Source organism: Haliotis rufescens, unplaced genomic scaffold (assembly GCF_023055435.1).
Source record: "Haliotis rufescens isolate VD_foot unplaced genomic scaffold, xgHalRufe1.0.p SCAF_16, whole genome shotgun sequence".
Classification (NCBI taxonomy): Eukaryota; Metazoa; Mollusca; class Gastropoda; order Lepetellida; family Haliotidae; genus Haliotis; species Haliotis rufescens.
The window spans coordinates 16,309,175-16,325,968 of NW_025963846.1; the positions used below are offsets into that span (position 1 = coordinate 16,309,175).

The 16,794-nt window shown below is 37.1% G+C and overlaps 2 protein-coding genes across 3 annotated transcripts in view; one reads left to right on the plus strand and one right to left on the minus strand.

Moving 5' to 3' along the window:
- Positions 1 to 13,591, minus strand: part of LOC124120949 (5-aminolevulinate synthase, erythroid-specific, mitochondrial-like) — a 57,295-nt gene extending 43,704 nt beyond the window's left edge. Inside the window, exon 1 of the mRNA XM_046483879.2 lies at positions 13,518 to 13,591. The gene's annotated coding sequence lies outside the window, so the exon portion shown is untranslated. The remainder of the gene's footprint in view (positions 1 to 13,517) is intronic.
- Positions 13,592 to 14,240: 649 nt separating this feature from the next.
- Positions 14,241 to 16,794, plus strand: part of LOC124120935 (laminin subunit beta-1-like) — a 71,961-nt gene continuing 69,407 nt past the window's right edge. The window contains exons 1-2 of one of the 2 annotated variants that reach the window (XM_046483849.2): positions 14,241 to 14,326; positions 14,631 to 14,839. In XM_046483849.2, the coding sequence (XP_046339805.1) occupies positions 14,791 to 14,839 (49 nt within the window). In that variant the 5' untranslated portion in view covers positions 14,241 to 14,326; positions 14,631 to 14,790. The other variant, XM_046483857.2, reaches the window with a different exon arrangement.

The window sequence follows — 16,794 nt, forward strand, 5'->3', positions numbered from 1 at the left end:
CTATTCTATCTTAACGGGTCAGTGGCGGTCTGTAAATAAACATGTATGGTCCAGGAAATTCAGTGACTGATATTATGAGGATCGATAGATGCAATTGGGATACAATTACAATGCATCAACCAAGGCAGCGAGTCTGACCAACTAATCCAGTTGGTTGCCTCTAATGACACGCATGGGTTGATAAAGATCACTTCTAACCTTGATCTTCGTGGGTATCTCGTCAAGGCAAACCAGTGATGGATAATCAACACCATCAGGGTGAGGTGACACACAATAAGCCAGAAAACACTAGGGGCTAATCCAGGAAATACACTCTGCAACAACACCCACGCAGCAGGCAAATTGAAGAATGACCAACATCCTGTCCCAAATAAGGAATGTATTAATGTCCTTAATTTCTTAATGTCCGAGGTATTTTGATTCTGCTTCTCCTTATTGGTCCTGCTATTAATAAAACACAAATCATCTAAGCAAACTTATGCAAATTGTAATAATTTGCTTTCAGAAATTACAATATGGAAATATTTACAAAGGTCAGTAAAGTTAGATCTTTAACTCATTGTGAGGATCTGATGACAGCTCTATAGAAGGTTGTGTCAGGGGTACGGGTGGTCCAGTCGTCTAAGGTGCCACGATTCGCTGTGTAGAGTTCCGTCCCTTGGGCACGCCAGAAACCAATGATTGTGGGTTCGAATCTTGGTTCGCCCCAATTATGTTTCTAGGTTTGTCAGCACCACACCCGTGCTCATGGGTGTCACTGAAGTGGTAAACGTCTGAGACCTGCATCACTTCGGGCTTTCCTCCAACATTAAGCTGACAGGCCGTGATGTAACTGGAATACTGTTAAAAGCAACGTTAAACCTAACTCACTCACTCACTAGAAGGTTGTGTCAGGCAAGGTTGGATCCAGCATGTTTAAATGGGAGGGGTTCAAAAGGGGGTAGGGGGGTGGTCATGACCCACCTGGACCCCCCTCTGGAGCCACCTATGTCGGGGAAAACCTGAGTGTATTTGAACCAATCTAAATGAAGGACTGTTTGAGCCAATCAAACATCAACTTTCCAAAACTATTTGATTTCATTTCTTTATCACCTTGATTTAGAAATTTAGATCTTAGCGAAACAGCCACAGAACACAAATATACCCTTCATTGTTCACCCTTTTGGCTGTAGATGCAATGGTGCCCAGGAATGACAGGATGTATCAACTATTTTTGTGGCATTTGGAACTCCCTGATTATATTCATTTTTGTGATACAGAAATCAGATGTGCTCGTCTGAAATCTTTGGTCACTTGTACTAAGAAGTAAGAAGCTTCGGAACTGATTTGAGAGTTCATCTGATGGGAGTGAACTTATTGAATCATCACAAGTATGTTGCAGAGTGAGTGAGTATGGTTTTACGCCACTTTGAGGAATATTCCATCAATATCACGGCAAAGGACACCAGAAATGGGCTTCACACATTGTACCGATGTTGGGAATCAAACTCGGGTTTTCAGCGTGATGAGCGAACGCTTGAACCACTAGGTTACCTGACCAACCCAGTGTGTTGCAGAGCTACAGATAAGCTGGGTATTTGCGTAAAATGTACAAAACCAAATTACTTTCTATTAACTTGCTTACAGTAACGCATGCCTATAGTTAGAACTGTTATATATACATCTAAAACATTATTTTATTTTTTTTCAATCTCAGAATGTTTACTCATTTTGGGGAAAAAACAATAGAGTGATGAACATATGAGTGAAAAAATATTGGTTACCCAATGACAAATGTAATAACCCAAAATAGAAACCTTTGAGTAAAAACTCAATTGCTCAAAAAGTTATTGTGAGAGATTTACAGGGCCTACATTCCTACACATTGACAATGTTGCATTGATAAATGTGTAATTAAGTTTTATTTCTTTAATAAGAGTGACATACATAATAAAATGAATTCATATTGTTACTCAATTACATTACCATTCATTTTCATTAAAAATACACCTTGTTTGAAGGGAAATGTGAGCGTCCATTCAAACTTTCTGTCAGAAAATAATCAGTGGTGCCTTATTACAACCCTTAATGTAAAAATTACTCTAAATGTAAACCATTTTACACTATTAAAGGGTTATGTGTGGATTCTTAATGTCATTTTTTATACATTAATAGAAACATGTGCAACACTTACCGTATTTTCTTGAGTATAGTGCGCACCCATGTATAATGCGCAACCCCCTCTAGCGGTTTCAATATTTTGGAAAAAAAGAAATTTTAATATTATGCGCAGAAATTTTTTACACCGTACCCTTTCAGCGAAGTCCGGGTGCTGAGAAACTTCGTCAGTACAAATTCGAAATTTGAGATAAAAAATCACCAGACATGTTTATTTACCGTTTAAATAGTATTTATTGTTCTGCTAGGCATTGTTTTATATTTAGGGATTAAGATTACCTTGCGTATTTTCTCGTAAACTAAGCTGGAAACAGCAATCAGCTGTACACACGTTTTCTTGGAATCGACCGGTGATTCGGTCAAGACACACCCAATGATATAACTTTATAAGATTTTTAATGCAAGGATCGGCAACAATTGTATCTGAAACTATTTTATTTATCAGGAATAATATATTCCATTATTTTCTTAATTATATGCAACCTTTAATAAACATATTTAAAATAATAATAACCCTAAGCGAAGCAGCTGATCGCTATTCCCGGGTATTATTTTTTACATGGAACATGTCTGACCAGTCACCGTCAAGGCTCACGCGCACATGATCACGTGATCGCGAGAATTTCATGTTGACATAGAATCGTCAAACAAAAACAAATATGACTTTTAACGAGTCAAAGTATGTCATTTATGATATATGTATCCATTCTCTGTCAACTAAAGTTTGTTTCAAGGCGTCAATAGCGGTATTCTGACCGTGGTTGCTGTTAATAACGGTGAGTTGTGCGATCTTCCGATCGCTTCACACACGATTTCGCCGAAATTAATAAAAACAATATTATAAGGAATTTTGAATAAAATCAATGACATAAGATACAAACATAAGTTCAGATATACAAAGAACACTTTTTATAGCCAGACAGTGTAATTACATAATTATTTTGCGTACTTCAGTATGGATTTGTTGACATGGTATTCCCTGTGTTTTGTGCTCACGGTAATGTCTTTCCATGGGGGAAAAAAACATCCAAACTCATAATTCGTGTATAATGCGCACCCCCTTCTACAATGCTGTGTTTTTTCGAAAAAAAGTGTGCACTATACTCAAGAAAATACGGTACTGTAAAAATTTATTTTATTACATTAAGGGTTAATATCGAATGTATCACCCCTCATTGCAAAAGATTCTTAGGAATGAAGTTTGATTGGACACTGAGGTTACTGTTTGCTATTTTAACATTTTTCATTGTTGTTGCTCAGATTCTGATAATTATTTGTCATAAAATTTATTGGTGCATTTTCTGAGAAACTACAAGTAGTCAAGCCATGGAACTGGTGTAAGGGCACTGCACCTTTCACATTCTACAGTAAACTACGTTTATACGTTTATAACGACCATGCTTATAACGAACTGGCAGATACAACAAACTGGTCCTTTTGGTCCCGGCCATTTGCTGTATATACGTTGCATATATACTAATAACGTACAACGGTTATAACAAACTAAAAATAGTGGTCTATTTGAGTTTGTTATAACTGTAGTTTACTGTACCTCTCAACAATGACCACCTGGTCATTATTTACTGGTTTTCTTATGGTGGTCATTACCAACATGTCATTTAGCAATCTATCATGGCACTTCATTTTCATAACATAATTATAAGTCAAACCACTTAACATTGGACAATGTTTGCATACAGTAAACAAAGACAGAGCTGTATTTCCTTCGTCGAGCACAGGCTGCACTGGAATAATGTGTTGGTCAGGATTATCAACGAGCTACCACTTTTTAGGCAGACTGGTTTCGTTTAGACTTGTAATCTTGTTGTTGCCTTTTCCCGCGAGACTGTTATAACAGATAAATATAATCCGTATGAAGATGTGGAATTGTATTCAATAATTAGATAATCGCCGATTTTAATTAACCCACCCTTACGTAAGATCATGACAATCCTATGTCTATATAATATAGACATAGGACAAGTATATGTGATACATTATTCTCTTACTGAACATATATTATTTACTATTTGCACCACTTCGACACCTGTGACTTTCTTTACTGTGATCTATAGAGCTCCAGATAGTTTTTTAAGCATTTGAGCTTTTATTCGAAGGTTTCTATTGTAATTGGGTTATTACATTTTTCAATGGGTAATCAATATGATTTCACTCATCTATTCATCACTCAATTGGGTTTTTCCCAAAATGAGTAAGCCTTTTGAGATCTAAAAAAAATCAATAATGTTTTAGATGTATATAACGGTTCTAAAAATAGCCTTGACTCGGAAAGAAAATTAGCTCGTAATTGTATTTCAGATATTAGCTCTGTTGTACGCATGCTGAAATAGCTTCATAGGGTATTTACTAGTGCTGTTTTCAAACAATTGAGTTTTTCATTCAATGCATGCGTTTCTGTACGCAAGTTAATTGAAAGTAATTGAGTTTTGAATAGTTTGGGGGGGTATTTTACGCAAATACGCTGCTTATCTTATGCACCAGTCATGTATGGCCTCATAGACTCAAAATGATAGTATATCGTCACTGTAAGTATGTTTGAAGATTTCCTCATTTATCGTTTCCCTTGATTTGAATAACTTCAGTTCCCTTTTAAAAGTAATAAAACTGTTTCCATATTCAAAGAATGATATATAGAGAAACAACAGCAACAAAACCCTTTCCATATCCAATAGAAATCTCTGCCAAAAGCAGAGTGGATTGTACGATTCCAGAGAGAATATATTATTTTATGGTCTCAGATGATACCGACTTCATCATGAGCAAGTGTTTATAGTGATGATAGTCAAATAGTGATGAGACCAGGTGTCCGCGAAAAGGTGAGCGTATCCTGCCCCACCAGTGGTATCCATCACAAACACATGCAAAGGCAAGTCAAATGTTCAACTGAAAAAACACAGGAACATGGGTTAAAGTCAAAATGGGGAATTGCATCAGACATCATTTTGGTCACTGATGAGTCATATTTGGTCCTCCACATCTCTACAATAAAACTTTTTTAAAGCTTTACCGAGGCCTTGAATGTTGTAACCTTGATCAAACAACTTGTGAGCAAGAGTCGTATGACACTCATTGAATCTTGATAGAATGAGCATGCTCAATTGTATCTCAGAAGTTGTGAAATGTAGACACCATAGGCTGGAGCTACAGGAATATTGCTTGACAAAGGAAAGCTGGCAATGGTAAATTGAAGTCCTCCCTCTTGTCATACAGTCTTGTGGGGAGTGTATTGGCTAACAAATGGAAATGCACAAGTATAACTAAAATATGTACACCTAGAAATTAATTAGGCACGACCAAAATGGAAATGACACAGAATGATAAGTTTTGAAAATGAGTAAGTAGTATCCATACATTAGACATCATGGCCCTTTTTCCACACCAGACCAACACCACTGTCAACGAGATTGATGTTGCACTCACTGCATGTGAAGCACAATACCCATAAAATGTTAAAAACACATACTGGTTGTGAACAATGCAGGTATATATTTGTCAAGGCAGACCTCACAAATCACAATTTTTGAATATATTATTCCTGATAAATAATAATTTCAGATACAGTTTGATCCGAACATTGCATCAAAATTCTTTGAAGTTGTAACATTGAATATTTTTTTGCCTGAATCACTGGTAGATTGTTGCAAGAACATGTGCACAGCTGATTGCTATTTCTGGCTTAATTTACGAGAAAATACTTACGGTAATCTTAATCTCAGCATATAAAACAATGCCTTGGAGAGCAAGAAATACAATTTAAATGGTAAATCATCAAATATTTGTTATATACCTGTTCGTTCACCTGAATTCGCTGAAGGGATAGATCTACGACGTGGTTAATAGCGTACAACACTCGATAGATACATAGATCTAATATATACAATTTCAACCCATCGGGATGTAGGTCAGTGTGCCTGTGATGATTGATGTTGACCCAATTTTAAAATGTCGGGACACTGCCTTGGCCAGCAAGAAGTCCAGATCTGAACCCATTACCTGTCCCACATTTACGTGAACTTGTTGCTGCTTTGCATGTAGAATGGGCCCGTGAAAACCCGGGTTAGAATAGGTATTCAGCAACCCATGCTTGCTGTAAGCGGCTACTATGCTTGTCGTAAGAGGCCACTAACGGGATCTGGAGGTCAGCATGTCATCGTATCCCAATTGCGTGGATCGATTCTCATGATGTCAATCACTGGATTATCTGGTCCAGACTTGAATATTTACAGACCGCCGTCATATAGCTGGAATATTGCTGAGAGCGATGTTAAACAACAAACAAACAAACAAACAAAGCATGCGGAATGGGCTAGAATGCCCAAACATCAAGTGCAACATCTGATTCATGCAATGAAGAGGCATCTGGCGGCAGTCGTTCGTGTACAGGGTGTTTACACAAAGTATTGGCAAGAACTATTTTCGTTGCATCTACTGATATTTTCTTAGATTCAATAGATACAACTGGGTTGAAGCAGTTCAGTATTTATTGTTAGTAATTTCCACTTTGTTTTTGGTGAACATAACATCTTTCTTAAAAATGCCAACTGTTGCAATTAAAGGTCAGTGTTCCATTTCAAACCCTTGTTTTCTTCATGATTGATGACTCTGGTAAGCAGTAAACATCTTTGAATACTGTGAGCTCAAACGCTTTTTGCACTACGCCACAAGTAACTTGACTCATGCATGAAAATATGGGTGGTGCTTCATTTATTTCCAGGTGAATATATCTTAAGTATTAAGTAGTTGTGTTGGGTTTACGACACATTTCTTCTATGAATAATAGACATACGTCCGCCTGGAGAGAGGAAGGTCCAGGGTTCAATCCCTGGCACCGTCATACCAAAAGACATTAAAAGATTGTACTTGTTGTTACCCTGTCTGGCGCTCGGCATTAAGGGTCTAAAGCAAGTACTATCGGCTCAGAGTCAGTATACTGCGTCTGAGTGGGGTATTCATGTTAAACTGCGGTATGGTATCTCAGTGGGCTAGCACTATAAATCGGAGACAAGGAGACACACATGCACGCACACACACACACATGCATGCATGTCGCTATACAAGAGCAATAAACACCACCTCACTTCACCTCACCTCACCTCACATAGCGAATGCATTCCATTTGGATAATGTGACATAGATTAAGTTTCACAAAAAAGTGATATCGCCACTGTATTGTTGTACATCATGCATGGGCGGATACAGAGGGGGGGGGGGTGCGGGGGTGCACACACACACACACACACACACACCTTTTTATTTCGAAAAAAATCTTTATTTCTGTATAAATTACCACCAAAGACAATAAATAGATCTTAATTGTGCACCCCCCCTTTTAAAAAAAGCTGTATCCGCCCATGTCATGGTTGCATAGACTTAATCATTTGTCGCCTGCCTCGTTTTGTATTACTGCAATTCATTTACATGCTACTGTATATGAATAATTTGTATAAAGTATATTCAATACTGGGTATATTCACAACAATAATGTGTCTAACTTTAACCATGTAACACGTACAGCTCGGAATGTATAGACTTTACGGAATTCAAAAACAACACCAAGGAATAATATGTCTTGTGGAAGCGGTAAAAGGACAAGTTATAATAACTGCAGGGTTTTACCTTGACATACAGGGGACCCTCATTAATTAATTTTTACAGGGTCCTTGCAGGTAATATGAGGGTCCTGTAGAGTTATGCAATGGTGTCATGTGCTGTATGTTTAAATAATTACCTTAGAGCCTGGGATGAACCAGTGAATATGTGAATGCGCAATTGTCCCTTTCGCTGAGAAAAATATTTACTCATGGCATAAATGAGGTGAGGTGAAATTGGGTTTAACGTCGCGTCCAAGATTATTGCACTTATATAGCAATGTGCATGCACGTGTGTGTGTGGCTGTTTGTACTAGTCCGGACTGATGCCAATTTATAGTGCTAGCTCACTGAGATACCATGCCGCAGTTTAACATGAATACCCCACTCAGACACAGTATACTGACTCTGAGCCGACCAGTACTTGTTTTAGCCCCTTAATGCCGAGCGCCAGACAGGGTAACAACAAGTACCTGGCATAAATGAATACTATCACTATGCATCACTATACTATCACTATACTATTACTATGTATGTTGTGTTCCAGACACATTTCTTGACCTCATTTAATCCTGGAACCTTTCTCGTTGGCTGCCTGAAAAATAACATACGATACACTGCAAAGGTAGTGCGCAATAGAGATCAGGTAAGGGAGATAATCATTCACTCCAAGCTTCAATAAGATACGATGTATAGCATTGCAAGATCAGTGCGTGAAAAATCTCTATACTACGCCAATTGCTAAAGGAGAAAATGGCTCAATGCACAATAGTTCTTACGAAATCTAGACCGGTTAACTTCAGGAAAAGGAGATACATTTCCCCTAAACATTTTTAGCTCTTTTAAAAACAAAATGAACAAATTGCATCCATTATCTACATTGAAACATGACTTAAGTCACAGAATGTGACAGAGTGTTAACACATGTCCAGATTAAGTCACTCTCATTTCATTTTTTTAGAGAAACCAAAATGGTGCTCTTCTTCAGTCAAAATTAAACTAACCCTTATACTTCCCGCCTTCAGGGCGTGGAAGAAAAGCATTTTTAAGACCTAAGGAGTAACTTGAATGATTTGTTAGATTATGGTGTGATAACTATGAATAGAGTGCACTCTTAATAGACCGCAAAACCAAACCAAAACAAAACAAATCATTTACATTAATCCTCATCACAATTTAATTACAACAGGGTTTGCCCTAGACATTAAAAATTAGGAGTCATTATGACCCCCAACTTTTCAGATTAGGAGTCATTCATCAATTTTTGGGAGTCATATTAACTAATCTCAGAATCTCGCTATCAGGATGAAAAATTAAGTAAACATAAACAAGGTAAGATTTTAACTTTTTATATTCTTCATTATTTTAACTGTAACATAAATATCTTTGATTCACAATGTCAAGTATATTGGGCCTAATACTCGATAAATCTTTTTTTACACTATGAATCATAAATAACTTCTATTCTAATCTTTTTGGAAACTGTGAAAAGTGCAACGTAGATCGTGATGGGTACTAGGCAGAGCATGTATACTGTTGTGTTGGTCGTCTACCACCTGCGACTCGACCTTCGTTAACTCTTTCAACACCAGTCAAACAGAAGTGTTTACTGCTGGGACACCGAGTTCCAAGAGACTCTTGTGTGATAGATGAAGCCAACATTTATCAAAGAAAATACCTGCTTGTAAAATATATTTGCCACTACATGTTATACACCATTTGAAAGGTCTGATCCTATGGTTTATAAATATGAAAGTTATGTTTTTCACATTATATAAAATAATGCATTTACAACTTAATTAAGTTCGTTGTAAATAAAAAATGTAAGCTAATGCGTTGTTAACGTCCAGATTAAGGACCAAGGAAGCGAAAACTTGACGATTTTCGGCAAATATAAGATTTCATAAAATCCACTTACCTATTTCTGTTTTATTTTCATTGTTTACGTAATTGGAAAATCATTTTAAAAAGAATTATACCCATTTCCCGATAACAGCGGCTGTCCGCTCAGTAACATGAAGAAATACCCCCGTTTTCGAGGCTTTGTATGAATAACACGTTCGTCGAAGAATGGCAAATGACACATCGTTAGAAAGCTTATTACTTTATCTACACGCTCGTAACATCGGCTGTTTTTTTTCGTAGTTATAACAAGCGATTTCATTGGAATAAAATTGATTTCCAATGACGCTTTCTTGCCGAAATCTGCTACAAGTTTCGCGATTAGTCAATTTTGAGCACGTGACCTAAGGCAGCCAATCAAATTACAGCTGTAATACCAAGCTCGTGTTTGATAAATTTCAGAAGTTGGCGAAAGGTTTTTGTTAAATCGTTATTCTGAACGTTTTAAGCAGGAAATCACGATAAATATTAAAAATATGGAACTTCGTGAATGTATCGTGCTAGGTTACGAGCTGTGACAAAGATTTTTCACGCATATATTTTTGCATTAAACATCGTGTCAGAGCCGAGAATTCAAGGCGACGAAAGCCGAGATGTCTTATATTACACGCGATCGCACAAAACGATGGAAGTAATAACTTAGATGTAAGCTTGATTACTTTTAGATATATTTTTGTTGATTTTATTTATTACTTCGTATAATATATTTAAAGATTTGTTTAACACGCCTTTATTTTGCTCTTTGACATGTTCGATGTAGACCCGTTGTCGAAATGTGTGTCCGAGAATGTTATTTTCAATAACATCGCGGGGAAATAGTGAATAATTTTTTAATTTATCGATAAAAAATTATAAATTGAAATGGAATACGTATTTCAGACATTGTGAAATGTGATAGATTTAATAAATGAATGATATTACAGGTAGGTCCATAAAAATATATACTATTTTTACGTGACTACGGCTTGGCCGGTTAACCCGCTTACGGTGTCTGGGGACTCGATGCTTCTTGGCCGAAAACCGGCCTACGGTGTTGAAAGAGTTAACCGCTGATCATCTATAACGCTCATCAATTATTTGGACCCCGAAGGTAGCGTTGTAACGAGGGATCACTGTATTTTCTTTCTGACAAACGGAAAGGTCTCAGTTTACTAATTGTAATGGCTGTTTCATTGCGTCAACACTGACGCAGTAGAAAATATTTTTAGCGTATTTTCAATTATTTATGCGTCAAATACGCAGGTTTTCTGCGTCAGGGCGAACCCTGTTACAATCTTCCAAAAACATAAGATTGGGGATAAAAGAGAAAGGAATCTTTTGCAAATATTATGTAACTTACATTACAACCAATATAACAAAGTGACTTTACAGATGATGTTGGTTTATCAGCTCATAATCTAAGAATCTTAACAAATGAAAGTGTTTTTTCATTTAAAATGAAATAATAATAATATAAAAATGTTACTAATCAGTATACAGTTAGACCCTACTCATTAAACACCATCTCCAATTAAGGATTGACTGTGTATTTTTCTCGGTTCATTGAGGTATGAATTGAAAAACCAATGTGCAAACTGTATGAATCCGCGTAGTCGAAGACATGAAAGTTGAACCGAGGCGAGCGGGGGAAAAACCGGCGAGCGAGCCTGCATGTTTGCTGTTTCATTCATTCTCGGCCATCAGTTTAAAAGGGTAGTTTGGACAATGAATATGCATAAAAGTTGCTAAATGTCCTGTGCATAACGATACACGTGAGCAGAAAGGGAGTTCCCTCGACCGTAATGTTGGGATTACCTGACATTCCGCAGTAAAAAAAGAAGTGCGCCTTGGTGGGCGTGGCTTAATTTTTTACATTCATTGGGAAATGAATGCAATAACACGTGACCAATTCAGCTAATCAGAATGCAGGAATTTCAATGAACACAACGAAAATGTAATTATTAACATATACGCTAGTCACAGGATGGACACAGACAGTGAATGCCAAAACGAAACAAGTGTTCAATGCAATGGGACCATTACATGCTCAAACATACCCTTGTCATCTTACCAGACATATACTTGAATCAAATTTGAACGAAATTGGATAAATATTGATTATATTATTATATTATACATTTACATACTGCAATTTTAACCATTCAGAGGCCTCCATTCCATTGCCACGGTAACTAAAGTTCTCTGAACCTATGGCATTGTGATCAGAGTTCCATAACACATACCGGTATACATTAGGGCTGGAACGAGTCCAAATTTACTACCTGGGTACCCACTCCCCTATTACCTGACCCTACCTGGGTACCTACTGTAGGTCTCAGGAGATGTCTCAAAATGTCTGATTGGGAACATTTTTAGCATAACCCCAACAAAACATAATTAGATACATGTATTAAATAATCTGGTCATTCATACACTGAAGTTGAATAGGTTATCTCTTTATTCAACCATATGAAAAATCAGAAAGAATGGGTGCACAGTCAGAAAGAAATGCAAACATTAGTGACTTGTAGTGTAACCATAGAGTTCTAGATATTTTTTGTCATTAAACAATATATCATGTGATTAACCATGGGTCCGGGTAGTCCTGTGGGTACCCGGGTCCTACTCAGTACCCACCCGACCCGGGTACTCGAGTTACCCGTCAGAGCCCTAGTATACATATTGCACCAAATCAGACAGTATCTACATTTCAACCAGCCAGAGGTACATGTATTAGGATAGTACGGTAACGGAAATCATGAGGTTACCTTGTAGAGTATCGTGAGAGACATCTTTGTAATACAGTAAGTTTGATAGAAGTCAGCTAAAAGAATCAGTAGTCATACCCTTATACAAAACCTGCACACAGCAACCAGCTCAGGTCGTTGTAAAGGGGGAACCAAAATTGATAATACACTTGCACAGCTAGACAAAGTAATGATCAACTTTACTTGCAAAGTTTCATGACTGTTCGAAAACTTTATGTGAAGTTGAAATAGATCATCAACAATCTAGGCTTGCTGTAACAGGTGACAAAATAGAGACTTGGTTGATATCATGTTGTCAATCACTGGATTGTCTGCTCCAGACTTAAATATTACAGGTCGCCATTTAATATATAATTTGAATACTGCCGAGTACAAAGTTAAAAAAACAAATTTGATCATGTTTGTTGTCTACATTTTGAACAAGGGTAAGGATTTTAGTAGCGCTTCAAATATGTTTGACATCTGATCTTATAAAACATCCATAAAATCATGACAATTTAAGGTATGTACACATACCAACAAAGGAAAGATCACAATTGGCATGACACCATCCATCTCCATCATGAAATCCTATTCTTTTGGACCTTCTTATTCATGAACAATATGTAAAAATAAGTGAAATAGGTAAATTCTGGATCTGTATTTCCAAGGAAGCTTGAAAATCCTTTATTTGTTTTAATTTCTCTACGTGCTCCTGCAGTACAGAAGAATTATTTCAACTTACACTTCGTTTTCATCTGTATCAGTATAAGTCGATCTTATCAGCTGGTTTTATAAATTAAAAATCAATATTCCCCAATATTTTATAGTTTCGTATTCTTTCGTGACACCACGAGGATAGTAAGGGTGGCGCAGATGTCAGTCTAGTGTCAGACATTTCAAGTCAACAGTTTGATACACACATCAGTCACGAGCATGTAACCGACATGCCGCCGCCACTATTGGCAGCGATCATCAATAGACGATCAATGTCAATCGATGAGATGTCAGTTTTTCAGAAACTTCACTTTTCTAACGCCACTGAAGTTTGTCATGTATCCATTAATGTGATAGACTAGCTACCTTGGTACAATACTAACTAATCAGACAATAAATGTCTTACCAGGAGATGATGAGAATGAAATGACAGGCTATATGTTCCTCAGCATCCTACCCGTCAATCGGCACGTCTCTCGGCATCAGAGGTCATTTGTTTACGTCAGATAAGAGTTAGCTCCCTTATACCGATTCTCATTCCGCATATCAGCTCTGACAATGTCATGATGAGGAATAACTTATACAACAATAGATGTGAATTTATCATGTTTAATTAGACGCTTGCTAATACTTCTTATAACCGAACAGAATATTCGACGATGTGCCGACTGCCGATTACGGAAATGACGTTCCGGTTCACTGACCTCTTGAAATATTGACCTTGTTGACCTGTAACCTTTGACCTCCTGTCGATCAAAGAGTTTGGCATCTTCTGTCATCGAAAACGTGTTAATAATTAGCCTTTAATAATACAGTTTGTAATTTCAATCATTTGTATTTGAGGAAATAGAAAGAAGAATCGATGTGATAGTTGTTCATACGCGCCAGAAGTTCAACCATGGATTCCCCTTTCACAAACTTTTCTTCCACATGATTGGCTGTTGCGGTAAGAAAACTTGCTCCCTCCGTAATAATGTGTGCAATCTAATATCGTTTATATTTATATGTTTTCTATACTTTATCCCAATTTTTCAGCATGGGATGTTCCACAGAAATGTATTCAGTATAATACTTAAAAGAAATATTGCAATATAGAACCAGGTTTAATAGACATGAACACAGAAAAGTTTAGGAATTTGTGAAGGAGCTCACTTCCGGTAGCCTTTCCGTTTACCTCCCGCCAAGAATGGTGTGAGGTCTGTGTTGACATCTCCTGTAAGTATTCCACAATGCGTGATCTTTAGACGTTGTGTAAGTAAACACCGTGAGGTTTAAGTGCAAAATCATATCTTATCTTGTTTACTAGTTTCACGGTCTTAATAGATAATACGTTTGTGGTGTTTTTGTCATCTCGAGGTACTTTTTACAGAAGTTGCAAACTTGCTACTTTCAGGGGCCTAGTTTCCCAGTCAGGCCCCATACCCGTGCGTCTGTCTGCCAATGCACTCGGCACTTCTCAGAAGTGCTTCTGTAGGACTAATGAAACACGGCGTTATTTTGACTTATCATTATCTTGCAGGTGAAATCTAGTCGGATACGATGGTGGGGATTTAAAGACAGTCCCCAAACCGGCTTCAGAAGCGAGACATCCGAGTGACTCACAGGATACGTTTTGATATATACATATATATATTTATGGATGGACGACCGCTAGTGTGACATACTTCTATACTGCCAACATGGAGTTTTCTCTCTTCTACGTCACACTATGTTGTATAGTTTTAAAAGGTAAGTCTTTCCATTACCGAAGCACAGTTTCTAGAACTTTGACATGACTGGTCCACTTGTTGCAGGCATAGGCAGCTTTCTTTATGTGCCAAGTGACCCAGTTCTGGGAAGGCTCAACTTTCATTCACTGAAAACTAATTAGGAATAAATCTGGTGCCGTTGTTTAAATACATTGTATAAGATATTTGAATATTCGTGTATTATCTAATTATTATAATTAGATTCTCTTCTGTGATTAAGCTCTTACTAACTGCAGAATTATGACATCAAAATAGAGTGATTTGTTAACCATGTCCCATGCAGTTTGTCTTTTAGAAAGTTTAAGTGTTACCATTGTAAGTAATTGGTTGACCAGATTTCACTGACCACATGTAGCCTGTCTGACCTTTGTCCACTGCCCAGTGACAGCCTCCTGGTGAAGCTATAGGAGGTGGCTACTGGTGTTGGTTACCATCTTGGTGTAATTTACAAGTGGGCCAGTCTTATGTCTAGAATTCTCTCTTGGTCTAATTTACAACTAGGGCACTTATCTGGTGTGATCTGACAGCCAGCTGCTGATGCTGGAACCCTGGTTGGTTCCTGGTACACATTGGGTTCTGTGTCTCAGGCAGAGCTGATAAGAATTAACATCATCAGCATTCTGTGAGGTTTCCAATAGATAATGCAGAAAAATTGAATTGTTGGCTGAAATTAAAGGTTTATTACAATATGAATAATTCTATTAAAGTAAGAACTAAAAGAAAAGAAAAAATCCGAATTTTGAACTAAATAATTATTTTTTTTCGGAAATGTGCCTGCCAAAGTCACTTGGTCTGGAATCTTAGATAAATCCCTCATTTGTGATGGAATCATAGTAAAATTTTAATCCTGATGACAGTATTTATGAATAAGGCTGTGATATTCTTTTTATCCAATAAATAATAACAGAGATTCATTCATGGAAAACATGCTTAATAGCCTGAACCAACAATTAGGACATTTGAAGTACAACTTCCATCCATAATTTTCTCAACATGTTTGAAAAATTCTTTCCACTAATTGTCAATGTTAATGATGAGAACACTGATATCCATGTTATTACTTTAAGTCCTTATCAGTAACATGGCTATGTGGTATCTGCCCCTTTAAAACAAAGAAACAAAGCCCATACAGACTTGGTTGTGAAGAGTCTGAATGATAGCTAGGTCAACTTAACCTTATGAAATATTTATGTGTAAAAAATCCTGAACACATGGATTTGGGAACTCTTTCAATAAGTTATCAGACTTTCCCAACCTCCTCCACCCACCTATCATCATCACATTACTCAACAAGCATGTGACAACTCGGCAAAAGGAAGCAATTTCTCCAAGCATGTCAATTGCGAAAAAAAGTTTGAGAAAGAATGCAAACAATGAAACATTATTTAGGTCAAATAAATGCTGCCATTTCATCCTGTTTTTGGAGTTCCATACATCATGTACATGTCAGCGTCTCTTCATATTGAAATTTGTCCTTACTGGTTTGTGCAGTTGGGGATTTCATGAATGGGTGTTGGAAGTTTTCACACACCTTCATTAAATTTGATATGATATTTGTACCTGGTGACATTATCACACCACCCTTAAATGCATGGACTGAAATAGAGGCTCGTCTTTCTCCTGGTGGTCTGACATGGTCTGATGACTGGCTAGACGCTATGTTTTGTCCCCAGTCTCATTTCGCATTGTGTATTGAGAAGCCCATTGAAGAGTACTTAAACATGCGGCAACACTTCCCTGGTCTGGAAGCTGAACATTTTATGAATTGATATCTTCCTGTCAAAAACGCTTAAATTACGCCTGAGACTATTGTGAAGTAAATTCTATTATTTTTTTATTGTCCTTGATGTTTAGCATGGTTGAATATGCAATTTTCTCTGTCAGTAATAAAAGCTATTGTTATTTTAAAGCATTTTAACTCTATTGAGTCTGTAT